The sequence below is a fragment of the Mastacembelus armatus genome, chromosome 7 (genome assembly GCF_900324485.2).
Source record: "Mastacembelus armatus chromosome 7, fMasArm1.2, whole genome shotgun sequence".
In the NCBI taxonomy this organism is placed as follows: domain Eukaryota; kingdom Metazoa; phylum Chordata; class Actinopteri; order Synbranchiformes; family Mastacembelidae; genus Mastacembelus; species Mastacembelus armatus.
Genome location: NC_046639.1, coordinates 5,957,954 through 5,984,381, shown reverse-complemented (window position 1 = coordinate 5,984,381; position 26,428 = coordinate 5,957,954). Strand labels below are relative to the sequence as shown.

General features: G+C 38.0%; 2 protein-coding genes across 2 annotated transcripts; one reads left to right on the top strand and one right to left on the bottom strand.

The window, feature by feature from the left end:
- Positions 1-9,097: 9,097 nt before the first annotated feature.
- On the bottom strand, positions 9,098-16,510 carry LOC113146253 (rho-related GTP-binding protein Rho6-like). Its single transcript, XM_026333632.1, has 5 exons — positions 16,286-16,510; positions 15,550-15,637; positions 11,387-11,496; positions 10,658-10,792; positions 9,098-10,517 (listed from the first exon to the last, which is right to left on the bottom strand). Exons 1-5 carry the CDS (start codon positions 16,403-16,405, stop codon positions 10,272-10,274), a joined length of 699 nt encoding a protein of 232 aa, XP_026189417.1. The 5' UTR covers positions 16,406-16,510; the 3' UTR covers positions 9,098-10,271.
- A 4,893-nt stretch (positions 16,511-21,403) lies between these two features.
- On the top strand, positions 21,404-26,379 carry prim1 (DNA primase subunit 1). Its single transcript, XM_026332739.2, has 13 exons — positions 21,404-21,636; positions 22,558-22,715; positions 22,824-22,930; positions 23,086-23,159; positions 23,256-23,392; positions 24,199-24,257; positions 24,387-24,496; positions 25,055-25,146; positions 25,273-25,405; positions 25,494-25,563; positions 25,649-25,740; positions 25,895-25,993; positions 26,082-26,379. The coding sequence occupies exons 1-13, from the start codon at positions 21,528-21,530 to the stop codon at positions 26,099-26,101; spliced, it is 1,260 nt and encodes a 419-aa protein (XP_026188524.1). The 5' UTR covers positions 21,404-21,527; the 3' UTR covers positions 26,102-26,379.
- The last annotated feature ends 49 nt before the right edge of the window (positions 26,380-26,428 follow it).

Below are 26,428 nucleotides of genomic sequence, written 5' to 3'. Positions count from 1 at the left end.
GTTTTAAATTAAGTCTACAAAATAAACCAGAAAAACTGTCAGTTAACACGTTTAAGTCCATATCTGCGGTTAAACGTTGTTTAATTCAGATGTTAATTGAGGGGGAAGTTTTCTCAACCAGACAACAAGCCTGGATCACTTGGACTAGACATATTACTAGATAAAGAAACCCACCATTGTTCAAAACACAGTTTTAGATCCTTGAAAACCTAAATAAACAGATGTTTTGAAAAGATGTGATAACATGGCTGTTATCATTACCTCAGAGACCTACCCATAAAGGTCTGTCCTGAAAAAATACCACTGATTTGATCATGTTGCCAGAGAAGAGGGATGTGGCAACATTTGAGGAAGGTTTTGTGCATTTAAGGTAAAGACTGAAGTTGTTACAGCAGTTTAGAGACTTCTTTATTAAAATAGCAAGGAGAAAAATATAAAATTATATGTTTTTAAGAGATATCAGCACACAGACTTACCCTGTGTCCTAATGGCAGGACTTTTCATAATATAATTAAAATTCAGTAGGATGGTCTCTTATTTGGTTTATTATTTACCTGATAAAATAGTAAAAGGCTGATGCTTACCATACATTATAGAGGACAGCAACGGCACAGGTCTGTTTACTCAGTCCCAATTAAAAACACACAGCCTCAGTTGTAGCTCAACATTTGAGATGTGCTGTGAGTACAGAGACCAGGCTGTTTTTCCTGTAATCTAAACCATCCTCTAGTGTGTATATGTGTGTACATGCTCATGCAGACAGATAAAAGACATTTTAGATGTTGCTGTATCTGACTACAGTTCAGATTGGCACGAAGCTGATTCATATTCTGGACCTGCCGTTTTATCCACAGGGAGATGAAGAGATTTATGGAGCCCTTCTGAAGGTGAAGTAGTTTCAGTAGGAAAAGATCAAAGTTGATGGTATAAAAAATGCAATATTGGGGAACAATACTGGAGAAGAAAACAATAATGAACTATAAGACAGTAAAAGTCAGAGTTTGTATTTCCTGTACTGAGCTGTCATTAGTGTTTCTTTGATTCTCTAATTTGTTTTTGTTAGATTAGTCTCTTAAATGAGGATAATAAATAAAAGACTGAGGATGAAAGCTGCTCACAAAATGAATAATGAATTCCTTCAGTCTCATATTGTACCTACTAATCTGCCAGGAGCTATGACTTCTTTAATGGCAGAAAGGGTTTTCATAGGCCTTTTTCACAGTGGATATTTTGACAGCAGGAAAAGCACAGGTGTTGCTAAGCTCATGACAGTGTGACAGTGAACCAGCATGCATTACAACAGGACCCTAAAACTGCAGCAGCAAAGTCGAATTTTTCATTTTTTTATTTACACCTGTTCTTTTTTTACTATGACATGTCTTAACTGTTTCTTCAATGTCAGAATTTTGCATGATGATTCAACACCACCAAATTAGTCATGAGAAAATATGATATATATAATGTTGTATAATATAATAATATATAACATTTAGGGTTGGTGGTTAGCACCATTGCCTCACAGCAGGAAGGTTCCTGGATTGAAACCCATCAGGGGCCTTTCTGTGTGGAGTTTATATGTTCTCCCTGTGCTTGTGTGGGTTTTGTCCAGGTGCTCCAGTTTCCTCCCACAGTCCAAAAACATGTATGTCAGGTTGATTGGTGACTCTAAATTGCCCATAGGAGTGAGTGTGAGTGTGTGAGGTTGTTTGTCTGTATGTGGCCCTGTGATGGACTGGTGACCTGTCCAGGGTGTACCCCTGCCTTTCACCCAAAGAGAGCTGGGATAAGATAATGGATGGATGGATGGATGTATAACAAAGTAGCTGAATAGACTTCTGTGCTGCACAATCTTCAGTATTTTGTGTCTGTACCTCTGCACCTAAAGAATATTTTGTCAGCATTGATTAGAAAAACATTTTATATTCCCACTGTCTAAAGTGCTTTTCCAAATACTTATGACCTGAATATTATCCATCCATCCCCTATCAATACCCGCTGCTGAAGCCTATCCCAGCTCTCTTTGGGTGAAAGGCAGGGGTACACCATGGGCAGGTCACCAGTTCATTGCAGGGCTTTGTTGTACATCTTTTTGCTAATAAAGTCAACACAGTATGGTTGAAGAGAATCATTTGTATTAAAAGGTCTAGAAAGATGTCTTATAAGGATTTTTTCTGTAACTAGACAGACAGTAACTGTTTATACCGTCAACAATCTCCATGCCTCTACAAGTGTTAATTATTCTTCAGATCTGGAAGTTGAATTCCTTTTAGCCAGCACAGTGAAATGTTGAATATTAGTGTAATTAATTCCAATCACTCTCAGCTTTTAAGATGCAACATGGAATTTATTCCAGAGATCAGCAAATATTTACTGTTTCTGAAGCCCTAGAAACAGACGTTTGGTGGAGTCACATGATTGGATGGCACAGATGTGACTGTGCCCCTCCCTCAGCTTCCCTACACCCATATTCCCCAGTGCCAGGTTGTCTAATTTAATGGCTAGAAGTTGACATGCCCTCAGGGTGTGCCAAACAGGGCACATGGGTAGATCTGGTGAAGGTGAACAATTCTTATAATAGGGTCATGATATGGCAGATACGAAGGGGGTGGGGGGCACATGGGTCATTCCAGGAGACCTGAGCTGAGCACCGGCATGTGTAAACCTGGCTCACCTTGCTGCACTTGGGAGTAAAAAAAATAGAAAATATGCAGAGCAGACGAGATAAACTGCTCAGTATACACAGTACACACTGACATGTTTTCATACACCAATTCACATGTACATAATCACTCATGGATGCCCTTACAAATACAGCATTCACTGACACACAAACAGAAAATGGGACTGCACATTTGACAATGAAACCTTATATTTATTGAATATTATTCAGCACATTATGCACAGTATGCTAATACAGCTTAATGTGGTTAATATTAATGTGAGTCAGTCCTCAGGGTTCAGGGCTATAGAAAGGCTGTAGTGTAAGTAATGGCAAAGGCAAAGGCAAAGGCAAATTTATTTGTATAGCACCTTTCATACACTACGCAATTCAAAGTAATCACTGAGTAGCCCAAAGAACAGAGTCATAAACAGGCTGAGAGCCACCCTAAACATCAGACTGTGTCTTTGAGTGTTCACACAGAGGGATGGACTCATTAAACAAAACAGATAAATTCATCATTGATTTTTTCTTATTTTTGTGCAAATGTTGGCTGCTAGCCTGGTTTTTATCTATTGCCCTACATGGTAAATTTAGCCAAAACTGACATCTGACTTTCTGACATTTGTTTTACTTGCAAATGAAAACATTTGCAGTTAATTTTTTGCAATAACAAAATGAAGCTAAAACCCAAAACATTGTTCTTTTAGTCACTGTATGCTGGCTAGGCTTATCACACTCTGCCACTCTGAGTTAACTATACAGCTAAACATACATACACTGCTTGTAAAACAGTGTAAACAGTGTAAAACATTTTTTTAAAAATTTACAGGAAAAAACAAATTAGATGTAACACATTAAATTGTGAGCTCTAGAAATGCTTGTTGGTGGATTTTCTTTGGGCAGAGCCAGATAGCTCCTTCCAGTTTTTTTCCTAAGCTGTCTGTAGCCATGTTGTTAAAGAGACAGGCATGACTGTGATGTTAATGTTCTCATCGAACTCTCTGTAAGAAAGCAAATAAGCATATGTCCCAAAATCTTGAACTATTGCTTCATAGTTCATATATGTAGACATGCAGTAGTTAGGAAAATATCTAAAAATGTGGAAATGGCTGCAGAACTGAACCACACAGAGGCAGATTCCAGATGGGATATCCTTTTCTCTACTCATCACCCAACTGAGGCTTTGACATACAACCCCATTTTCCATTCGGCGATAGGAGTTACGACACTGTCAAGACAGCTGTGGCAAAGCTCAGTGTTACAGCAAGTGCGAGTTTTTATGTGTGTGCAGGCATATGAGGGGATGTAACCTATATGTCAGCCTACAGATAGCTCATCAGTAAGCAGGCAGCATAGCTTTGCAAACCCCCTCCTCTCATCAGCCCTGCTTTCTTTTCTACTGCAGCGGCACTAGAGAAGTCTGATAGGTTGTATGAATGTGTGCGAGACAGCATCATGTGTGTGTTTTGAAGTCTGTCTACACTGCCATGTCTGATAGATGACATGCTTATGTGGTAACGAGCCTCGCTATACTGAAACCATTTTCTCTCTCTCCCTGAGAGGGTTTCAGATGGCAGCACTCTTCTCTAAATTATTCTCTGTCTGGTTCCTGATCCTGATCCTCAGCAGTGTCACCGTCTCTGCTGCAGGCACCTATCCATCCAGGAAGTGACAAATATCTAGACTGCACAGATCACTTGCCGCTGACCTGTTCATTAGTTCAAATATGTCAGTGTGTTGTGTTGGCCTGTACAAATCTATTGTCAAATATGGGTTGATTTTCAGAAACTGACATGGATGTAATGGTCATATTATTTATTTATATGTTATATATAAATATATATTTCATATGATTTATTTGTATATTATACATTTTATGTATGCAGATTTTAAAGCACATCTTGACCTCTTTGAAAAAGCAAATCAGAATATTGATGCATGTTATCATATATAATGAGCAGTTAAGTATATGTAAATATATTTCTCAAAACACTGAACAGTTTTTTTAACTGGTTAAAAACTCCAAAGAGTTGCTTTAAGAGAAGAGTTTTGCATTTTGCTAAATACACCTATTCTCTCTCTTGGTGAGAGTTCAATAAAAAGATCAGCACCATTCTTATATCTGCACAGACACAGCTCCAGCAGCTTAGCTTAGCATAAAGACTGTAAACTGGAAGAAACCATTGATCTGCTTCTAGCCATGAGTTTCATCCGGCTCTACACCGTACACACATGAGACGTAGTATCAATCTTCTAATCAGGAAAGCCAGTTATTGATAAGTATCTCTTTAAACATATTCTGAAGCAAAAGCAATTCTTATCCAAAAAGGTGCTTTCTTTTCCAGAGGACTACAGCTGAGCAGTAAAATTGTGCCTCGGAGCCAACTGCCAGGCTTAGTACACCTTCAGTGGAGGTTTGTCTGATTTACAGAGACATGTAATGTTTTTGATAAATGTGTGTATGTGTGCATGTATCTGTGTTACAGAGACAGGAAGACAGAGAAACAGTAGAAAAAAATAAGAGAGGAGCATTGTAGGCAGACAGGCTGGCAACCAGGTTTATCCAAAAGATAATCAAACCACTATTCCATTTCCAGCTGCAGAAAATCAATCATAGACAACAGATGACAGCTGAGACCGGTAGTGGAGAGTATTTTCTCACAATTTTATTATCTCCTATTGTACAAAGGTAATGGATAAGGAGGTCTTGAATCACTGCTGTATCCTGTATGTGATAGTTCAAGAATGACAAACATTCAGCTGCTTCATCCACATCGTATCATTAGTGGGCAGAGTGTGACAGCAGGATGTAGACAGGGAGATCCTGATAACAGCCAATATCAGTCAAGTGAAAGACTAAGCAGATATTGTAATGGAGGTCAGAGAGGAAATGGCAAAAACAACAGTCACAGTGGGATAATCTTTTCAAAGAAATGGTCAAATTTCTATTGTTTGGAATATTTTGTTCTTTGTAAAATTACTCATTTTAGTCTACTATGACCTTGCTGCAATATCTACATCTCTGCTGGTGTCGTGTTCATGTCCACATAATGAACATTTTTAGTTGCCATTAAAAACTGGCTGAGCCTGACCTTCTGAGGATGTAATCATCAGCCTGTGTCTCTTGCTGAGCTCGGAAATGGCAACGTTTTTCTCCCCCTCTCACACTAAATATGAACACTATATATCTAACCACTCATATATGAATAAGTCTTACCCATATATTGCCATATGTTATTAAATGAGTGAAATGTTTTTAGTTTCTCTAATCGTGTTAATGGAGGATATATGAAATAACACAATAAAAAATTATAAAATCAAATGCATTTTTTTACAAAAAGAAAAAAAAAGAAATTGGCTTGATTTCAAAAACAATCATGTAACATGATGTCTGTGGTGCTCACCGTGTAAGTGAGGATGTGTGTTGGGGGAAGGGTTGGTCCCTGAAGGCCGTGTTCATGCATCAGCGGTGCACAGGTTTGTTTCAACACTGTGACGCTCCCATCATCGTCTAATCATTGGCCACGCAAGAGGCCATGGATGTTCAGAAGTCCAAATTAATACAAGCATGACTGCACTCATTTTTAACAGTGGAGTATAACAGATTCCGTTCCATTTCTGTTATCTTGGAGAGCTATTGTTAATAGCCTTCAGTGTAAAAATCAGTTGGTCTTTCAGTCAGACATACAGTACAGATAATACATATAGAATATTTGAATGTTGCCTGTATCTTGGCCTTTTGAGTGGGTCTTGGCCTCGTGTGAAGTGAACCACTTTGCCCTTGACTTGGGAACATGTGTATATTATCATTTCTTCAAGACAAAATAGACAATGTGCTGCCAAGGTATCAGTCTTTCTTTCTCTCAAGGAGCCTTGAATGTGATTAAAATACCCAAATAATCATTTATTCTAATTTGATAAGGCTCCTGAAACTGAAAAGTGCAATCTGATTTTGACATGACTGAAGACAGTCAAGTTAAAAATGATTAAAGTGCATGTTGTCCTCCTAAGTCTATGTGAAAAGGTACATTATAATGTGCTGATATGTATGTATATGCTAAATATCTGTCAAAAAGTGTTTCCTCATCATTAACACATTCATTAAAAATGTTCGTTCTCATTTTTAACACAGAAAAAAAAACAGTGGTTTGTAAATGCATTTACATTAATTTAAATAAAGACCTAGAGATGAAAATAGCATATAACAAATACAGAATTGGATCAATAATTTAAGACATAATTGGCAACTTCACACAAACATTTTATTTTGCTTTAGCTTCAGTAACATTCGCTTGGGAGATTTCATACAAATGGTTTTAAGTAGAAGGATATATACAACAAAACAAGTCTGTCTGCAGACAGCAAAGAGAAACTGGGAAATGCAGGGTATGAGCCGGCCTTGCAACATCTTGAAAAGCAATGAATTCAGTCCTTACAAGGTATTCAAAGGATCTAAATATACTGAAGAATCTTGTTTCTTGGCTGCTGGAGGCAGTAAGATTAATTGTAAAATGTTTCTGTATGTGATATAAAACTATAAACATAAACAATATAAACTGGACTGTGATGTTGGATTGTGCTGCAGGAGGCTTTTTAATTCTTTTTTGTGGAGGTTGAGTCAGCACCATCAGAACTTTAGCAAACTGACTACAGTAGCTGTAGCTGCAAGCTCACAAATTTAAAACACAAACATCAATAAGCTTATGTTAATTAATCATTTTCCTTTAATAATCGATCTGTCCAGGTCTCAACAATTATATTAATTCAGTGATGGGGAATTATTGCTATATAATGCTTGAAAGTGCTAAAAAATTTTATGTCATAACAAGTAATTAGTGTCCTCCTTCCTATACCTTATACTTTGGGCAATATGAAACAGGCATTATATTTAATTCTAGGTCCTAAAAAGTCTGTCATCTAAATTGGTGAAAAAAATCCGGAACTGTGAAATGTCCATTGAAGAAAATGTAACTTGTTTATGGAAAGATTGGTGAGTGAAATAATGACTGCAGCAGAGCTGAGGGGACATGCAACTTCGAACAACATACTCATTGCAACCACCACCATGGATGGCTTTGAAACCACATGCAGCTCTTGAACAGACTGCTGCTCCCTAACATGTCCAGCCATCACCTTCACTATGGTTTCTGTCTAAAGCTACAAATAAAAGGTGAGGCGGCCTCTCGGAGAGCCATCCCTGCCTCTCTCTGGGAAAGAGCCCTGCTCACACTGTTGCTAGGCAACACGTTAAATTCTAGTGTTCGGTACATCCAGAGATGTCCGGGTCTCTCGGTGCAGACCTACAAATCATCAAGTCCTCCATTAGCTGAGCTGTCAACAGCCGCTAATGCCAGAAGACTCAAGTGAATACAAGAACAATATCAACAACTACAAAAACACCAAAGACAGCCACAAGTGAGTAGAAGAGAAAAGCTATTTCTAAGTGAAAAAACGTCAAGAATACTTTGCAAAGAGCTTGAAAAATAAATACAAATATTTTAAACCATAACAAGAAGAAGAGAGGAAGAAAAAGACAGACAGGACCAGCCTGTAATTCATTTTAACCCCACTCCCCTCACTTCACGACCCAATCATCTCAGGGGAATTTAGTGTTAATCTGATCTGTTGGCATAAGGTTCCAAGCCTCAGGAGTTAGTTACCCAGGATGTTACAGGTCCACATCAAGTGATGGAAGACACATTCTTTTCTCAAAGTCTGGTCCCCTTTTGAATAGTCTTTCCCTCCTGATGAAATGGTGTTTCCCAAATACTCTGTAAATATGAGGCTACAATGGCAAACACTTCAACAATAAGGTTCAGTTTTATGTATTAGTTTTATGTTAGTTGGATGATCACATTACTTATGATCTAATGATTATCAGGTATTTTAGTTTATGCTTAGCCAAGAAGGTTTAATACTGGTTATATTCATCTGCACTACACTGGTTACACCACCTACTCCCAAGTCATGGAATCTAATGCTGACCATGCAGACATCCATGATGAAAATGACAGCAGAGGCATCTGTGTTAATGATTGAATGATCTGTTACCATTGAATGAAAAATTATGCTAAAGGGGAACCAATTATAGACACTAGAGTCTGTCTATATGTCTACTTCAGGGACTACTAGTACATACATGAAAAAAGCTGAAAGTTTAGAGGTACATAAATGCCATTTTGTTGCTTCAGAGGGGCCTGTGGAAAATATGATGAATTGCCTGCAGTCACTTGTGAGCGAATCAATGTTGGTTTGGGCTGAAGACATTACATTTTATTAGCCGATAAGCAGTTAAGCTGAATTGTGGATAATGCTAGTCCAGGTTTTGAGGTATGCAAAAAGAAAATATCTATATCTCTGGTCCTGCTGATTATGATTATTTTTTAAACATTTGACCAATTTCCAGGATATCAGTGACACATTTACAGTCCAAAGTTAAAGACTATTTCTCTTTAATTATCCAAAAACAAAGTCTTCTTTAGGTACATGAAGATAAATCTTATTGTTTAGATTAACTTGTGTAAAAAGAAATCTTTCATTTACCTGTTATAGAGCAAGACAGAATGATTACATTTCATACTGGGACGTGTTAAAAACTGGTATCCATTTAAGAGCTCTTAAAGTAGCAGGGAGCAGTGAAATGATGCCTCATTAATGCAACACCATCTAAATCAAGGCTAATAACAGGCTTGATAACACTGAACAATTAAGACCACTCTAGTGATGGTTAATGAAAGGATTCTTGACAAAAACATGTTCAGACAGTCATTACATGACCCCAGTTTTTTGTTTGTTTTAGTCACAGCACGTCCACCCCAGACTATTTTGTGGCTCGTGCGAGTGCTGAGTCACATTGCACTCCTTCAGATGCGCTCTCAGTGTGTCCTCCCATTTGCCTTTGCAAATGAACACTCTGCTTGCCAAATCCTGTCTCTCCCCCTTTTTTTTCAGTGTCAGCTTTAATTTCCAAATGAAATACCGTGAAGAGGCAGCTGGGGAATCTTTCTTAAAGAATAGCTGTTTCAAAATCCCGAGCTGTATTGCTTTAAATACCCCTTCCTGTCAGAATTTACATTTCATCTTGTCACTCAGCCCATATTATTACCTTAAGGAGACATTCAGATCAAGTGATGGATGGGAACGAGCACCACTATCAGAATTTTAAATGAGTCTCATGGATAAACACTGCAGTCAAATGCAGTGTTTACCAACACTCCCCCAGATATAAGAGGAGGTATTGGCTTTATATAAGGTGACTCCAGCAAAGCAATCTATATATGAGGAGTCTAATGGGTCTGCACCTTAAATGTGCATGGTCTGCTCTGTTGGTACAGGATTATCTAATTGATCAGAAATATTTTCAACATCAAACATTTTTTGTGCTGGTGATGAGTCTTAAATGAAATTTCAGTGTTGAATATAGAGAGTAGTGACCTTTTTGAAGTGGTTGACAGGGTGTTTGGGAAGGATACTGCAAAGGAGAGAGAGGCTTTGTAGAAATCCACATCAATGCTCTCTTTCCCTTGCACACCCTGCAACCATTCTGAGCCAGTTACAGTATAGTTCACTTGTCCTTGCTTTTTGTTTTCCAGCATGATCCCAGAAATATTCACATTATGGAGCAGCTCTTGGACTTGTCCTTGCTGAAAGTGGAGGAGAGGAGCTCTGTTCTGCTGGGCAGGTGAAGGAGCCTCTTGGAGAGGCGGCGGACAGGGCTAGGTTTATTGGCAGGCTGGAGTTTGTTCATGCAGGCCAGAGCCGTGGTACGGAAAACACTGTGGATGCTCTTCTCTGATGTGAAGGCCGAACACTCCAGATAAGCCTCTGCTCCGAGCTGTTTGGCCAATGATGTGCCCTACAATGTGAGGAGAAAATGTAAAACTGAGACTGAGCTAGAATAGATAAAAAAAAACAAAGGGGAATTTCTACAAGTACCCAGACAGGAAAAAAACTAAATAGACATACACAAGAGAAAAGAGTAGCCATGGTACAAACCTGTTCATGAGAGATGGGAGTCTGTTTCTGATTGGACAGCTCCATGCGTGTGCACACGTCTGTCCGCAGGTCTGTTTTACAGCCTATCAGTAAGATGCGTGTGCTGGGGCAGAAGTCCTGGATCTCTGCTTTCCACTGCAAAAGAAAAGAAACACAGGGGTCACCAGATTTTCACCTGAATTGTACTGGAGGACACAACATTTAGTCTCCAGTAGTTTTCACTGTGATCATTCATTTTAAATGTCACTATAGTCAAAGAGTTATTGTCCCTAACCTGAAATAATACTTTTGTCAAATGATGTTACGATAGAGTATGGACTTTACCTCTGCAACACAGCAGCTGTTTCTGTAATCATGCACTTTAAAAGCTGATATAACCAATTACACAGCACAGTTGTTGCCATTAGCCTGTATTTATGATCATTTTGTCAGACAGTGTCCCAACTGTGAAATAATGATTTTATCAGCTCTCTCTTCTGTCCAAATCCTGCATGTGGAATCTACATATATTACAGCCAAAATCTGATTTTGGCTGTAATATATGTAGTTCTGCTGTTAGGGTGAATAGGGTGAAGATTCTGATATTTAACTCTTTTCATGTTGTTCACTGTGGAAAAAACTCTATAAAAACAGCATATACGTAATAACGTAGATACCAATTGTTTTCATGCTTATACATCTCTTCAGACTATATCTACATTAACCTAGCTGCACTGCAGCTGTCCATACCTTCTTCAGTGCACTGTCTACTGTGTCTGGTCGGCTGATGTCAAAGCATAAGAGCACTGCATCTGAGTCACTGTAGCAGAGGGGCCTGACATTGTCATAGTATGGCGACCCTAGAGCAGAGCAGAGACAAGATAAAGTTTTCATTATGTGAACATGTAGTGTAGGAAGCTGTACAAATGATATCTGTTGGCAAAGTTTTTCCTGTTGTCAGCAAGTGGAAATCAAAACAAAGAGCCCCTCTTTTATGGTGTGAATCCAGCTGACATTATTATAATGTTTTATCACAATCATCCTCCTCACATTCACACGGTACAACCACAAATAGACACATACATTGCTGCCAAACTGAAAAGAGAACAAATTATTTCACTAAACTTGCCACCTTCCCAATGTGTTATTTTTCCAAAAAAGTAAACTAACTCAATGTCTCATAGACAGTGTAAATGTACCAATCACATATTTCCATTATTGGTCAACAGCAAATAGTATTTAGTAAATATTTGTTTAAAAAAAAAAATCAAACAAATAAAGTGCTAAAATACAGACAAATGTAAAGCAAAAGCAGTTTAAAAAGCTTGGGGTAAAAAGCTTGGTAAGCCTCTGTATAAAAATATTCTGCCTAAATAAGCGTAAGTGACATATTCCTATTCACTTCCTGGTGGATATCACCCTACACAGCGGCTCTGCTGTTCAAAGCCAACACATAGCCAGACATGCAACTCATAATCCCTGCATACACTTTGTTCTTTGGCCTAATGAAATAACATATGATGTGCTAATTAATGTGCTTCAGAGGGCCAGGTGGGTTTTGGTATAGATGGACCCTAGCTGTTTCTTTTTGGAAAACTAAGCTAACTTGATGTCTAGTTGATATGCAAATGATGCATTAACCAAGGATGAAATTATACCTCAGTTTCAGACATCAATGATACAATGACATCATGACCACACATTTCTGATGCTACAGCCAACGCCTCTATTAACAGCAATTTTTTTCTAATATATTTCCAACCACCACTTATACTGCAGAGGCACTATTAAGCTGATCATCAACATACAGCATCCACTATTCATTGCATCAGGTAGTATGGCAGTCTGCCCTGATTGCTGCCACATAAATATGATACCTTAGTTATGGGAATGAGAAATGTGTGAAGGAAATATATTTTGGATGCACAACAAGATTTTTTTTTTTTAAAACACTCACGAAGTCTCCCATGCTAAAAACAGACTGACAGGATGTCCGCTCTCTATTGTCTTCCCTCTGCCACCTAATCACCCCCCACACAGCAACACTAGGATTTAATTTCCTATTCCTTTCCTCAGGGGCCAAATGTGCACAAGAAGCTTTCCTTGTAAGTATGAGGATATAATTATACCAGAAATAGATCCTTCTAATAGTCTTCTACCAGATGAACTACCAATCATGTTGTCTTCATGAAATTGGCAGTCTACTGATAAATTAATAACATTTTAACTACCATCAAAATGTACTGCTTTTCAAAAAACCTATTTGGTTTATTCTGTCTGAATTTTTTGATTCAAATCTGCAAAGTAGGGCAACTTATACAACAAGAAGCTATCAATAACATTTCTTTTAGTGGGAATCAAAGTGCCCATCACATAACTATCCAGGGTGATGTAAGGCTTGAGAAAGAAGAGGCAGGGAGCTCTAAAAAGGACACAACTTGTAGCACCTACCACCTCCCACACATTAACAGCCCCCTGCCTGGACATGACACACGCACACACACACGAACACACACACACACACACACACGCGCACGCGCGCGCACACACACGCGCACACACACACACACACACACACACACACACACACACACACACACACACACACACACACACACACACACACACACACACACACACACACACACACACACCAAATCAAACAGTTCCTGTCAAACAATTAATCATTTGACCGATGGAAATAAAGTGTTATGGTTCCTCTCTTCTGGTCTGTCTGTCAAAGATCATTTTACTCAATTACTCAATTGGCCAAAAGAAACTTAATTATTTTGGTAACTGATCAACCATGTCATTCATTTAAAAAAAAAACTGCCAAGTTTTGATGCATTTCTTTGTCATAAACAATGGCAAAAGAAATCTTTGGCCAAAACAGTCCATTCAGGGATTTCACTCCATGTATGTCCACTTTGTAGACCTTTAAAATGATTAATGGAGAAAATCAACAATGAAAGTAATTGTTAGTTGCAGCCTTATCAGTAATAGTGGAGTAAGCCTTGTTTTAGGCCTGAAACAATTAGTCAGTCAATGAATAATCTTTAGTGGCAGTATTATACTTTATAAATAAAGACAAAGACACAGAAAGGAAAGACAAAGAGTGACAGGAACTGCCTGTATGTGTATTGCAAATGTAAATAGGCCTTATGCAATGTTTCCTCAGTAAAGGGTGACTGTCCAGAAAGTTTTTACTTCGTGGGAGATAAACAGACAAACCTACATTAGTTCAATGCAGGTTTCAGTTACATAAGACCTTTTTTTAGGCAGCACACACCATAAGGCTGTGAGGAGGTCATGCATATCTTTTCTCAGTATCCCTCACTTGTGCCTTCTGTTCCCAGCGACTATGTGCCACTTACATACACACACACACAGTTGCACACATAGTAAGACAGGACACACACACATATGGTTGGCTACACTTTAGAGTGACTTCCACCCCATGCATGGACGAGGCATCCCCCTCTCCCATGTGAAACAACCCCTCTGCAGGCCAACTGGCATGGCTCAACCTGCTCTGAGTACAATGCCTCAGCCAATACTATCATTTTAGAAACTTACATTAAAGCGTATGGCCTTTCTTACTGAATAATTTTTCGGTACATTATATCATCAGTCTCTATCATCAATAGGTTATTATATCAGTAGGTTGCTGCTATTAACCTATCCACACATCTCAGAAAACACTTTCAAAACAGAAACTGTCTACATAATCTGTAGATGTTTTCAACTAATCAATTAATTTGTTTCTCTATAGAAAAAGTAGAAAACTGTGTTAAAAATGATGTATATAGTTTCTCAAAGGTCAAGATGATGATGTCTTTTTTTGACATGTTTGGTCAAGCAGCAGCCCAAAACCAGAGGTATTAAGCAAACAGTGATATAAAACCAAGAAAAGCTGCATATTTTCTGCTCTAGTAATTTGTCTTGAGTTTCAGTCTCTGTTATAGAATATGTTTGTTGAGTTTTAGAAACTTTATTGACTATAACATGAATATCTTTGGTAAAGTGACAACTTGAGATCAGAGGTAATGGGTTTCAGGTGAATATCATTACCTGAAGCTGATTGTAGAAACTATGTACCCATCCAATAGGTGAGCTCCCTGAGCTTTCTGCAATAAATTATCAAGTATACAAGACAAGGAAAATACAATGGTGCTCCACCTGAATGCATCAAAACAATTATATACGTCAGTCTACACTGATCCTACCCTTAGGGTCAAGAATCCATTAGTGCACTAATGAAATGTTAATGCACAACAATCACTTCAGTCATGTTTCAATCTTTAAAGCCAAACATTAATTGTTTCTCAATTTGAGGATTTTCCGCTTTTCTCTCTATTATATCACTGTAAATTCATACATTTTAAAGAGAAAATTATAAATCAACCAATAGTTGGCAGATTGGCAACAGTTGGCACTAATGGTGAGTTGCAACTCTACTTGACAACAATAATATAGATTGCTCAAAGCTACAGTGATACTGTAATTGCAGTTTCAGTCTTGAATTAATAATCTAAGTTTGTATAATCTGAATTCCACATGCAAACTATGAGTAATCTCAGCATACCTGTTATGTGTTTATTGTCTGCATAGATTTTCAGGGGGAACTTCTCAACAGATTTTACACTAGTGAAACGCTGTTTAACTGCATCAAAACAGGACTGACAGCTAGTGACAACTGGATAAACAGTAACAACTCAAACAGTGGATGTTAGGGGACTTCATTTTCAGTTGTTACTCAGATCCAGGCTAATTGTGTTGTTGGGAGGACAAACAAGTTACACAAGCTGCACAAACAAAGAACTCTGACCATGACGATAGCTTGGGCAGCTTTTAAATTGCCAAAGACAGACATGAGCAAATTAAAAAACAAAATAGCAGAGGACAATCCTCACCTGATGTATCCCACAGGCTGAGCTCGACACGCTGGTCTTCAAGCTCCAGACAGGCTGTGTAGTTCTCAAACACGGTAGGGACATAAGTCTAGAAGTGAACAGTTAAAGGGAATTTTTTAAATCACATTACACATGGAAAATGAATAACATTAACTAAGAATTGTATAAAAACAAATGTCCATTACAAGTTACCAGTGAGTCTGACCAATTGCAAAGAGTATGAAATATGTGATTACATACAATGACAGATCTTCACTATTGAAGTATTGTTATTTTTCTACAAGTCAATAATCTCAATAAGTCAATTGTGTATTCAAGCAGTCCTTAAACACAATTAGTTACACCTGTCTGAAACTTGACCTATGAAAATAATAAATCTAATAACAAATGCAATACAATACAAAACACATTACAGCAACTATAAAGGTTGCACAATATTAATGCTACTATGGGTTAATATATTTGAAATTATATTAAAATATAAAATACGAATAAGGTCTCAATAAATTGAAATTAAGCAGCAGTGACATATCATATGTTCAATTAGAAACATCCAAAAGTAAAATATACAGGAATGTGTCTTTGCAGGAGTATTAAAGAAATATATATCTACTTATATTTGATATATTATGTTCATCAGGGACAAAATGAATTATACAATCTTTTTTTTTTGTCTTTTCACTACAATTGCTCCTTAAACAACCGCAGAAATTAAACTTGCACAGATATCTCGTACCTCCGGATAGCAGTCCTTAGCCAAGACTTGTAACATCGCTGTTTTACCGCATTGGACATCCCCAACCAGCACTAGTTTGCACTTTGATACAAAAGGCTGCGTGAGTCTTCTTTCCTTCATGGTGGAGAGAAACAAAATGGGGAGGCTATCAAAAGGCGTGGAAATACTAACGATGATAAAGTTCACTTAATTCCCCCCAGTGAAGTGGTTGCGTCCTCCCTCCTGCTCGATCAGAGCAACAGTCAATGAAAGCGTCACTGCGGCACTTTATATTGTCGCGCCAACCAATGAGCGCTGCGCACTGCGGAGGAGGAGGAGGAGGAGGAGGAGGAAGGCTGTGCACAAGATCTCGTTTTATCGTTTGTCACTGGGAATAAGGTGAACTGGTGAACTGCACTCAGGAGTCAGAATGACTGAAATCATGTTCCCTAACACACCACCTATACCACCATCATATTTCAACTCAATGTTTGTGCCCAAACCAAAAGGATGCGGTTTCATTTTACCTGCAGCAACTCAGTCAGTCCTGTAGACAAAAAAAACTTTACTTTCCTCTGCTTCAGCATCCAGCCAATGAGCCGTGAGTGGAAATTGCACGCCAATGCCACCCATGGGTGATGTTGGCAATGTCAGTCCATCAGTGTGTCAGTGTGTTTAACACTTTGACCCAGACTGTTTCAGCGACAGTAATCTGTACAGCTATGGTCCTGTATGTTAGAGGACCAGACAAGCTGAGACTGTCCTTACTGTGTTGTTAGTGACAAGTCAGAGGCATGACTGTAAAGGCTGGAAACAGGAGGAAACAACTGGCCCATCCCTCTGTGTCCTAACGGATTAGGATCTACCACTATGTTATGCGCTCAGTAAATAAGACAGGCGTCACTGTATTGACCTTTTTGTCTAACTCCTTGCAACAAAGCAAATATTGAAAGTGTTTTCTCAAACTATTCAACTACTCTTTGAAATAAGCACTGAGACCCCTGTCACAGTTTGGGTGCGTTTAAGGGGATTTTTGTCCTCCAAAATCCTCTTTGTGGAAAAATGATGTGTCAGCCTCACAAGAAAATTTGATTAACGCACATGTTATTAGCATTCATGTTTCTCTTCTTCCAGCAGTTTGCATGTATAGTCTGTGTTTGTGGTTTGTGCCCAATGCATCGAACCGAGACAGCAGCACAGAAAGTACCTTATCTGTTATCTGACTTGTGTCAATAGTACTGCTGGTTATGTGTGTGGGCATTATCTTCTTTACATGATTTTGAAGTATTACGACCTCAAAACATTATTAGTACCTCAGTTTGAAGGCCATTTACCAATGGTCAAATGATGAAATGATTGAAAATGACAGTGACTATGAAAATGTTGAAGGAGGACATAATGCAAAAATCCTGCTAATTCAAATTAGCTCTTTCTCTCATGTTATAGTGTATTTTGTGTATTTTGTCTGACTGACTGTAGGACACAGCATGTCAGATTGCTGGACACACACACATACTCATATGTATATATACATACATATGTATATATATATATATATATATATATACATATGGGTTTGGAGGTCACAGCCCACATGCACTTGCAGTTGCACATATATGCATACTCTCATGCATTAATAATTAGCATACACAGTGTGCTAGAGCATGCATGTATGTGTGAGTGAGAGTGTATGTATGTGTGTGATTCATGTAACGTATGTATCTGGAAGGCACCATATTTTAATCAGAAATTGCTACTAACAGATGGCACTGCAGTAATGATGAGCAGATCTATTACTGAAGGTGCAGACAGGCGCCAATAGGAAGAGTAGTAGTAGTCCTCTTCATTATTTTGACTTGCTTCCAAGCCGGTCTCTTAAGTAGTAGTAGAGACTTTTTGTTCTTTATTTTTTAAGGGTTTATTAAGGTGCTTTGAGAGCACTGACAACACAGATACCGGTAGCTCAGAAATTTGACATTGCTTGATAGTTACACTCAAGGCCCTAATTTAGTCCTGTCTACTACTCATCACCTATGACAAATTGCAAGTGAGGGGAGAAATAACCCTCTCTGTAAGGATTAACAAAGAAAATATAATGTGAATCAGTGCTGGTAGGTGATATTTTTGAGTCACTTTAGCTGTTTCTCCTTGCTTCCACTGTTTATGCTAAGCTATTTGACATCTCTATCCTGCTTATCCACAGTCAATCTTTTCACATGGTGCTCTGAGAAAAAAAGGGAAACAAAAAACATATTTTCTAAAAAAAAAAAAAAAATTCCTTTAAGAATATAGAGTATGTGAACTGATGGTAGCACTATAGTTTAGAAAAGTAAAGTTTACTAAACTTTACTTTAGAAAAGTTAAAATATTTTCATCTTTTGAATTCAGATCAGCAACATCTAACACAATACATGTGTTCACCTGTTCAGCATTGTTGCAGAATGTGTCTGAAAGGTTTTATACTGACCTATAAATCAGCAATGTTTTCCCGATTAGAGGTGACTGTTCTCTGAGATGGTGGCATACACTGGTCAATCTAAAAATGCAGTGACTTTTATATAATTCCTAAATGATGACTCCTTGTGTACACCTACACTTACACGATGCCCTGTAGTGCTGACCAGTGTGCTTCATGGGCACCTGATGACTCTGACCTAGATTTATACACACGGCCATTTCACTTTACCTAACTTGCTCCACTGACATTTAGTTTTGTGAGCACAAGCATGAAAAATATCTGTTATATGGGCATGTGATGTCTGCATACTCGTCTTCTTGCATAATGAAACACAGGAAAGCTCAAGTATAGCAGTTCGAAAATATTCAGTTATGCTTAGGGGAGGAATTGCTACATGTAAAGTATCTTAAAATACACTACAATCTGATAATATACAGTGGGAATGTTGGAAGAGAGAGAGAAAGACGGCAGACATTAACCCCAAGTCCATTTCAAATAATTTCTAAGAAAAGAGCCCAAAAAAACACCTCAAAGCTAAATAATTTGCATAATGTAAGTGTAATGTGGTTGACAGCCCGTGTATTATGCAAATCAGGGTATGATTAAAGAGCATTACCATAAACACAATTGCAATCATAAAGTGGAGCTGTATAATGCTAATTTATTAATTGCTCTTAAATGTGGCACAGTTCATAATGCTGCAAAGGAAAAACTAGTTGATTAGCACTAATGTAGGTGCACTCACATACTGCAGTGTATTATGCTCAATACTGGATGGGTGGGTGGGGGCTGGGGGTCAGCACTCAGGGCATCTACAGTTTGACAGTTCTCAAAATAAATGGCTTTAATGGTATACATAAGAATAGTAAAAAAAAAAAGACATAAGAATAGTATCTTAGTTGTGCACAAAAATATTGGTATACTGACAAATTTTGTCCTTAAAAGCTTCATTCCTACATTTCTTGACCTGCAGTTTAAGCTTGCTGTCATTGAGGGAAGATGACTTTTAATTTAAAACATCTGTGTATGCAAAATGTCTTGACGTGGCCTATACATTTTGTTATTCTCATTTTATGAGAAATAAAGACAATTTGACAGGCATACAGAGAAAGGCTTTAATGACAACAATGGACAACTCAAGAGATGAGACAAGATGAATAAAATTATAGAGCTAGTCTTATTTAATTTGCAGTACAACAGTGCAAAGGGTAAGTGTTGTTTTACATCAGAAGTACAATAGCTGACAAGAGCTCTTATCACTGTACAGCTCTCAAACCTTCAGTGTGAACAGTGTCAATTCAATCAGATGGAGTTTCAGACTGGCTGAAAATACAACAGTAAAGCCACATTATGATTAAGCAGTGTTAATGCTGCTAGACTGTATGAACCACTCAGACTAGTGGCTAGGAAAAAAAGGGGGCACCACCCCTGCCCCTTTTTTCCTGTATGCAATAGTGCCCTTTTCAAATGCCAAAGGAAAGGTTGCCCTTACATGTTGCATGTGCTTACAATTGCATCTGATAGAAAGGGAAAGAGCATGAATGAGACCAAATTAGCAAAACAAAAACAAAACAAAAAAACAAAAATGAACAAACAAACAAAAGAAGATATGTGTGTCTCCCCACCTTGCGTCTCTAGATGTGTTTAGTTGAAAACTAGGGCAGTGCAATTTTTTGTTTTTCACATACTTTATGAAAATGAGACATGTATTCATGGTATTAACAATACCCCTCAAAATGTATGACTGTTTTTATTGTTATTAATCTGCAATTATGAAAATGACCATAACAGTTCCTGAACTGAAGCAGTGTGGAAGCTGTGAAATTATTGTAAAGAAACTGCCATCTAAAGGTGAAGGAAAGAAAGTACAGTCCAAAAAGAGAGGCAAAAAGAAGTGCAAAAAGCAGTGGTTTTGTTACTGCCAGGAAATAGAAGGAAAATCACTACAGAAATTGAATTCATAACATAAAGCTGGAAATTCATAGCATATCCATATGATTTTAAATTATGTATGTAGCTCTACATTTTACCAGAATAAGACTTATTATAAATCACTTGAATCATATTTTTAATATATTTATCTGAATATTAAAATTAGATCAATTTCTTTGTCTCTATATTGCAGTTATATGCATTTTACTTTATTTTCTATTAGTGTTTTCACATCCTTGCTTTTTTAACTGTAAGGTGGCATGTCTACAGTAGTTATATATCCATATCCATGTTATATCCATACTTCTAATATGGATATAACATATGATTATTTGTACATGAAATTTCAGTAGAGTTTGAAAAAAAGCTTCTGTAATGTTTACAGGGTCAATTATAATGCGGGCAACAAAGCTTAAGCTTTTGCGATGGCCCTCACGATTCACGAACTACACATCCCAGGATTCTCTCGTTGCCCGACCACACTCCGCCGTATCAGTCGGTGTGGACAAGGTTGAGTAAAGTTGGTGGTATGGACAACTAACGTTAGTGGTATTAGCTGTCTAGATGTTACTGCGCACATCTAGAGCACAGTAATCGTTCATGTCTTTAGCTCATCCATAATCATTTTTGGTTTTGTTCCCTTTTTTCCCGCCCCTGTGGAGAAAGAAATTTCGGAAGACGTTTATTTTACTGCCAAGGAAGTGACTGTTTTGGTGACGTCATTGTCTCGACCTTATCTAATTGGTCCTGTCTCCTCTTAAGCGTTTCCCGCGCTGCACAACAAGACTGAGTTGTGACCCTGCGGTGTTAGCTAGCGCTGATATTTTAACACCAGTTATACCGTTACCGGAGCTGTTACTTCGTTATTCGGTGATGCCGTCCTCAGACTATGACCTAGCTAGTCTCCCGGACTTATTGCCGTTGTACTACCGGCGGCTGTTCCCCTTCTCCCAGTACTATCGGTGGCTAAACTATGGAGGAGGTGAGTGTGGTTATCAATAATTACACAGGCCAGGGAACATATTAAAGTTAATGTTTGTGGTTGTGATTTAAATGTAGGCTATCTGTTTCGTCTCCCTGACCACATGTAGTTACAGTCACTTGCCTGTTTATTAGGTACACTGAAGCAGTAACACACACGTCTTCTCTTCATGGAGGCTATAAAGTCCAGTTTTGTTGAAACTCTTTTAGAGGTGTTGATGTTCATGTGATCCACCTGTGGAGGGTCTAGTGCTCCTCCGGTTCTGTCTGGCCCCCCCAAGAGGTGTGACTAGACAGTAAACAAATCAAAATTTGAATCTGTAAATCTTGAATCTACTAGTAAAATATTAAAGCTTTAACATTTTGCAGTAGAACAGAAACTAAATTCTTTGGTCACTTCCAAATAAATAAACTAGGTCTGTTGTTGTGCAGCAAATGTCACTGTTGTTTTTAGGGGCCACCGTCACTTGCTTGGGTCTAGGACTGTAAAGTCTTGCATTTCATGTGTTCCAGAGGACGCTACTGCTTTAGGTGGTAAGAAATGTTAGTGGTATTAGCTGTTTTTGGTGGAATGTTTGTATATTCTGGTCAAATATATGTCTGTGTTTTGCAGTGTATGACACTGTGCTTCTCGTCAGACTTTAAATCTCTGAAATATCTCCACACTACTAAAGTCCTCAGACCCTTGCTCTCAACAATGCTCTCATCTTTTGAGCCCTGGACTGTCTGTTTCGGTGTTCTCATCATTAACGCTGACACTTGAGTTGTCATCAGCATTTTCTGTTCTGTCCATCTTCTCTTTAATGAGGCCCCACTCCTGACGTACTATCTTACACAGCAACAGCAGCTCAAACATTAGCATATATGCTTGAAGCTGATCTAATTAACACCACAGGATATGTTGTTTCTTCTACAACTTTAGTGCAGAAGAACTACTTTCAGAATCGGGAGTTCTCCTTCACACTCAAAGATGACATCTACGTCCGCTACCAGTCGTTCACTACACAGACTGAGCTGGAGAAGGAAATGCACAAGATGAACCCTTACAAGATTGATATTGGAGCAGTATACAGCCACAGGGTAAGACTGCATGTTTCTGTTGTTTGCACTCTTAGAGGACCTTGTGTGATTGCAGCTTACTATTTGAAGCAAAACATGGAGAAAGTTTGTTCTGCTTGTCACACATAGCCAAATCAACACAACACCGTGAAGTCAGGAACCTTCCAAGCCTTGGAGAAGGAGCTGGTGTTTGATATCGATATGACAGATTATGATGATGTCAGAAGCTGTTGCAGGTAAATTATAGGATTATGTGATTCATTTTTTTGTTATTTTGCCAGTGTACACTACACTGTAGAAAGAGGGTAAACAACCACTCTATTCCACATCACTAGTACATCAGCATATACATAGACAGTTTCATCACTGAGTTAACCCAAACTAATTTTAGCGCTGCAGACATTTGCTCCAAGTGCTGGACCCTGATGACCATCGCTATTCGCATCCTGGATAGAGCTCTTCGAGGTTTGTAGGTCATTGATTTTGGCATCTACTTGTGCTGTGTTTGATGTTCAACTATATTAGTGTCAACGGCTTGTTTTGTTTGATATGATATTCCAGATGACTTTGGTTTCCAGCATCTGCTGTGGGTTTATTCTGGCAGAAGAGGGGTGCATTGCTGGGTGTGTGATGAAGCTGCCCGGAAGCTCTCTGTAGCAGCACGCTCTGCTGTTGCAGAATACCTGAGCCTGGTGAAGGTAACAGCATTTTAGGTTTGATTAGATGATCAGGACAGATTTGTTTAGTAATAGTTATGCTCTGTGTGGGCATCAGTGTATTTCTCTTAGCTAGTGCAGACTAAAGCTTGGTCAGTAAATCAGCCATGTTATCTCAGATACATTGGAATATATATGTATGTATGATGGCCAACGGCAGTTTCATCACAATCAGACCACAACTTTAAAATATCAGTAGTGATATTGGCCCCTGGAATCCAGTGTTTTGCTCAAAATGCACTAAACTAAAACACCTAAGAGAAGCACTATCACTGACATAGCCCTAGATTCCTTAGGTAAGTGTCACATCACTTTTCTAAAAGTGAATCAATCAATCAATCCAATCAAATGCAGATGCCTCATATCTGTCCAAGTTCTTTCAGTGTAGTAACTACAATTAATATATGTAGTCTTATGTTATCTGTTAACAATGTGCAAACATATGATGCTGTAAATGTAGGACTCCTTCTTACTCATCTGTTTATGTAATTACAGCATTGAGGAAAAAGATCAATCATTATTACTATTTATTAGTATGCTTTATTTAGCATTGTATTACTGGACATGAATCAAAGTCATTAATTTTCATTAAAATGCTAAATTAATTTTCTTTTGCTCCTACTAGATGTGTTTTTAACATTAATCACAAGTTATTCACAATGTATCTTACAATTTTGGAACTGACTTTGACTCATTTAGGAAACATGATTGGACATTTAATGACTGATATGTTAAAACCAGTAAGTTAATGTTGTGGATGTGATTTGCTTATGATGGCTGTTCTGTAGGGTGGCGAAGAGACTCTGAAGAAAGTAGTGTTGACAGATCCAATTCATCCTTTTATAAAGTAAGAATCACTTTTTCTCAGTGAAGATCAGCACATATCTGATACTGTGTCTCCTCTGTTTTGGTGTTTTATTTTTCTAATTTCACTGTCTATTATTGAGGTTGTTGCCTGTACTTGTAATCTTAACAGAGAGTCTTTGGCAGTGGTGGAGGATTACTTTCCCCAGTATGCACTACAGGCACAGGACATATTCGGCCGCAAGGAGTCTGTAGAAAAAGTGTTGACGCTTGTGCCTGACGATATCCTTTTCACTAAATTTCGCATATGTGCAAAATTTGGTTGAGTGTAGCCACAAACTTTGAAGAGTCAGCAAATGTATCAGCTCTGGAAGTGTCATCAGTTGATAATTCTGGACCTTAAAAGTCCAGACACGTCAGTTAAGGTCTAATGAGGTACTGAAGCTCTTATGTGTTTTACAAGAAGAAGGATACCTAAACCTTCACATGCTACAGTATCTGTAATTTATTCTTAAAGTTCTGTAAACAAAAAGAAATATCCCATTAACATTAAACAAAGCTCATTTTTAAAGTCAGCATGTGACATGATGTATTTTCTTTAAAAAAAAAAAAAAAAAAAAAAAAATCAACAAAATGTGATTTATGTGATTTTTGGGTGTCCCAAAAATGAGCACAACTGTATGAACACTGCTGGTAATTAATGGAAAAAACAGCATTTTTTTCTCTTATGTGAGTCACATATAAGAATACAAAATATTTCATTGTTTGTTTAAATTATGGGCGTTCACCAGCTGAATCATTAGTGAAAATAACTGGACTTGATCTTAACTTGGCCCCCACATGTAAGAAGAGAACTACAGCAGCTCTTTGAAAAGGAGAAGAAGCCTGAAAATCGCTGGGAATTAGTCAAGGATCAAGCCACTAAGAAACAGGTTGGTAATTCTGCATGTACTATGTAGTAACAGGAGTATAACCCTTTTAATTGGATTTTACACATTGCAGCCGTAGGGTTAATAACAAATATTGCCATTTACCATGATACAACTTTCTCCTGCCAGGCCACTGGCAAGAAGGGCCAACACTTTGAGAAAGAAATCATGTTGCAGTATTGTTACCCACGGCTGGATGTGAATGTCAGCAAAGGCGTAAACCATTTGCTGAAGAGCCCCTTCAGTGTACACCCCAAGACAGGTGAGCACAGGTCTAATGATGACAAATTAAAACTGGGAAACTGGTCACTGAGGGTCACTGTGACTTGTCTCTTTAACTCTGGACCCAGGACGCATTTCCGTTCCCATGGACATCAACAGATTAGAGACATTTGATCCATTTGCTGTGCCCACAATCAGGTAAATTGTAATTTAATGTTTAATCCTCTATTGTGCACAGTGTTTGATCATTATTACAGCTGATGTAACTTTTTTTTTTTTCTAGTCTCATCTGTGAGGAGCTGGATAGGCCCAGAACAGGAGAAGAGGACATCAAGGAAAACGAAAAGGATGCAGCAGAGAAACGAAAGATAAGAGGTGAAATTGTAATTTCAGGCTTAAAGTATCACAGATAAGAGCATTACTTGTTTTTTTTTTGTTTTTGTTTTTTTTTTGTTTTTTTATGTGACTGTTATTAATAGGCCAACAAAGGGAAAACTGGAAAGTATGCCAAGTTCTCTTCTCTTCACAGATTACAAAAGAACCAGCTTGGCAAAGTATGTGAAATACTTTGATCAGTTTCTGGATGGAATGGCTTCATCATGGAAAGGAGAACTTCTCAGAAAGAGTGGTATGTTGTAGTTCTGGTGGACTAAATGAAGAAATGAGTATGTTTTTATGTTTTGATGTCATCACATTTTCTTTTGTGCTTCTTTTAGATCTTCAAAAAGAATTCTGATCTGATCAACAACTGCTACACTTTTGCAGATGAACTGTTTAACAGCTTGATGCTGCTCAATGTGGCTGATGCTGCAAAATGTCCTATTTTGGGGGGGGCTTCATAGTTTTCATTTTTCTGATGAAGAATAATTTCATCCAAATCAGTTTATTATAGTCTTTCATGACTCAGTAATGATATTTTTATAAATTAAGTACAAACCACCCTCTGCTGTACAATACTAGTTTTATATTGTTTGTCTATTTGTCTGCAAATTGTTACTGTACAGTGATTTGTGAAAATAAATTTGTTCATACACTTTCAAAATCTTTTGGGGTACATTTAATA